The sequence below is a fragment of the Etheostoma spectabile genome, chromosome 15, assembly GCF_008692095.1.
Source record: "Etheostoma spectabile isolate EspeVRDwgs_2016 chromosome 15, UIUC_Espe_1.0, whole genome shotgun sequence".
Taxonomy (NCBI): Eukaryota; Metazoa; Chordata; class Actinopteri; order Perciformes; family Percidae; genus Etheostoma; species Etheostoma spectabile.
In genome coordinates, this window is record NC_045747.1 from 8,930,380 (window position 1) to 8,931,338 (window position 959).

The window sequence follows — 959 nt, forward strand, 5'->3', positions numbered from 1 at the left end:
AATAGACAAGCTGCAGTTCCACTATATTCAAATATACAGTAGCTTAAACTGTGACAGAAATGATAGCATTTATGTATGGATTTAGATCATAGCAAACAATATATAGCATTATACATATGGCCCATCTTAAAAAACAAACAAAAAAAACTATAAGCCCATATTATATTGTTTGTGGTTGCCTGTATTAAGATCACATCCATTGCCCAAAAAATGCCACAAATTCAAGAGTAGAGAAAAGGGCTTTTATTGGGTTATAATTTACAGAGGATGGGGAGAGGAAAGAAAGGACGAGCATCATTTCATACAGTACTTCATGTTTCCGTATTCTGCTGTGACTGCTTCTTTTCTTGTTGTGTCTGAATACTAAGTTCCTCATCTAGACGCTCTTTAGCCCGCACCACCTGCACACACACAAACAATAATAATGACTGAATAAGAGAAGACACTTAAAATAACCAAATTACAGCATGGTTTACTCAGCAGAGAGAAATGAGCAAGATAAAATCAGTAATATTTCAAACAAGACACAGTTCAGAGTGCATTCCTCCTACACACATACAGAGATTCTCATGAGGCATAATTTGAAATGTAACACATAAACAGAGGAACAAGGAAAACTGATCATTGCATTAAAGAAAAAAAGGTCTCTTGGATTCTCATTCTCATTGGATAATCATAATAGCTGACTTGTTAAAACTGCAAATACGGTAGAGCCCTACGCTGCCATACCACCCACCCACACAAAAGTATTTGGCCCCCTTGAACTTTTCTACCTTTTGCCACATTTCAGGCTTCAAACATAAAAATATTTTTTTGTGAAGAATCAACAACAAGTAGGACACAATTATGAAGTGGAACGGAATTTATTGGATATTTCAAAATTTAACAAATAAAAAACTGAAAAATTGGGCGTGCAAAATTATTCAGCCCATTTACTTTCAGTGCAGCAAACTCTCTCC

The 959-nt window shown here is 35.3% G+C and overlaps 1 protein-coding gene across 2 annotated transcripts in view; it reads right to left on the reverse strand.

Annotated features, from left to right (window-relative positions):
- Window positions 1-224: 224 nt before the first annotated feature.
- LOC116702850 (mitochondrial import inner membrane translocase subunit tim16) overlaps window positions 225-959 on the reverse strand; it is a 117,483-nt gene continuing 116,748 nt past the window's right edge. For both annotated transcript variants that reach the window (XM_032537342.1, XM_032537341.1), the window contains one exon: window positions 225-401. In XM_032537342.1, the coding sequence (XP_032393233.1) occupies window positions 312-401 (90 nt within the window). In that variant the 3' untranslated portion in view covers window positions 225-311. The remainder of the gene's footprint in view (window positions 402-959) is intronic.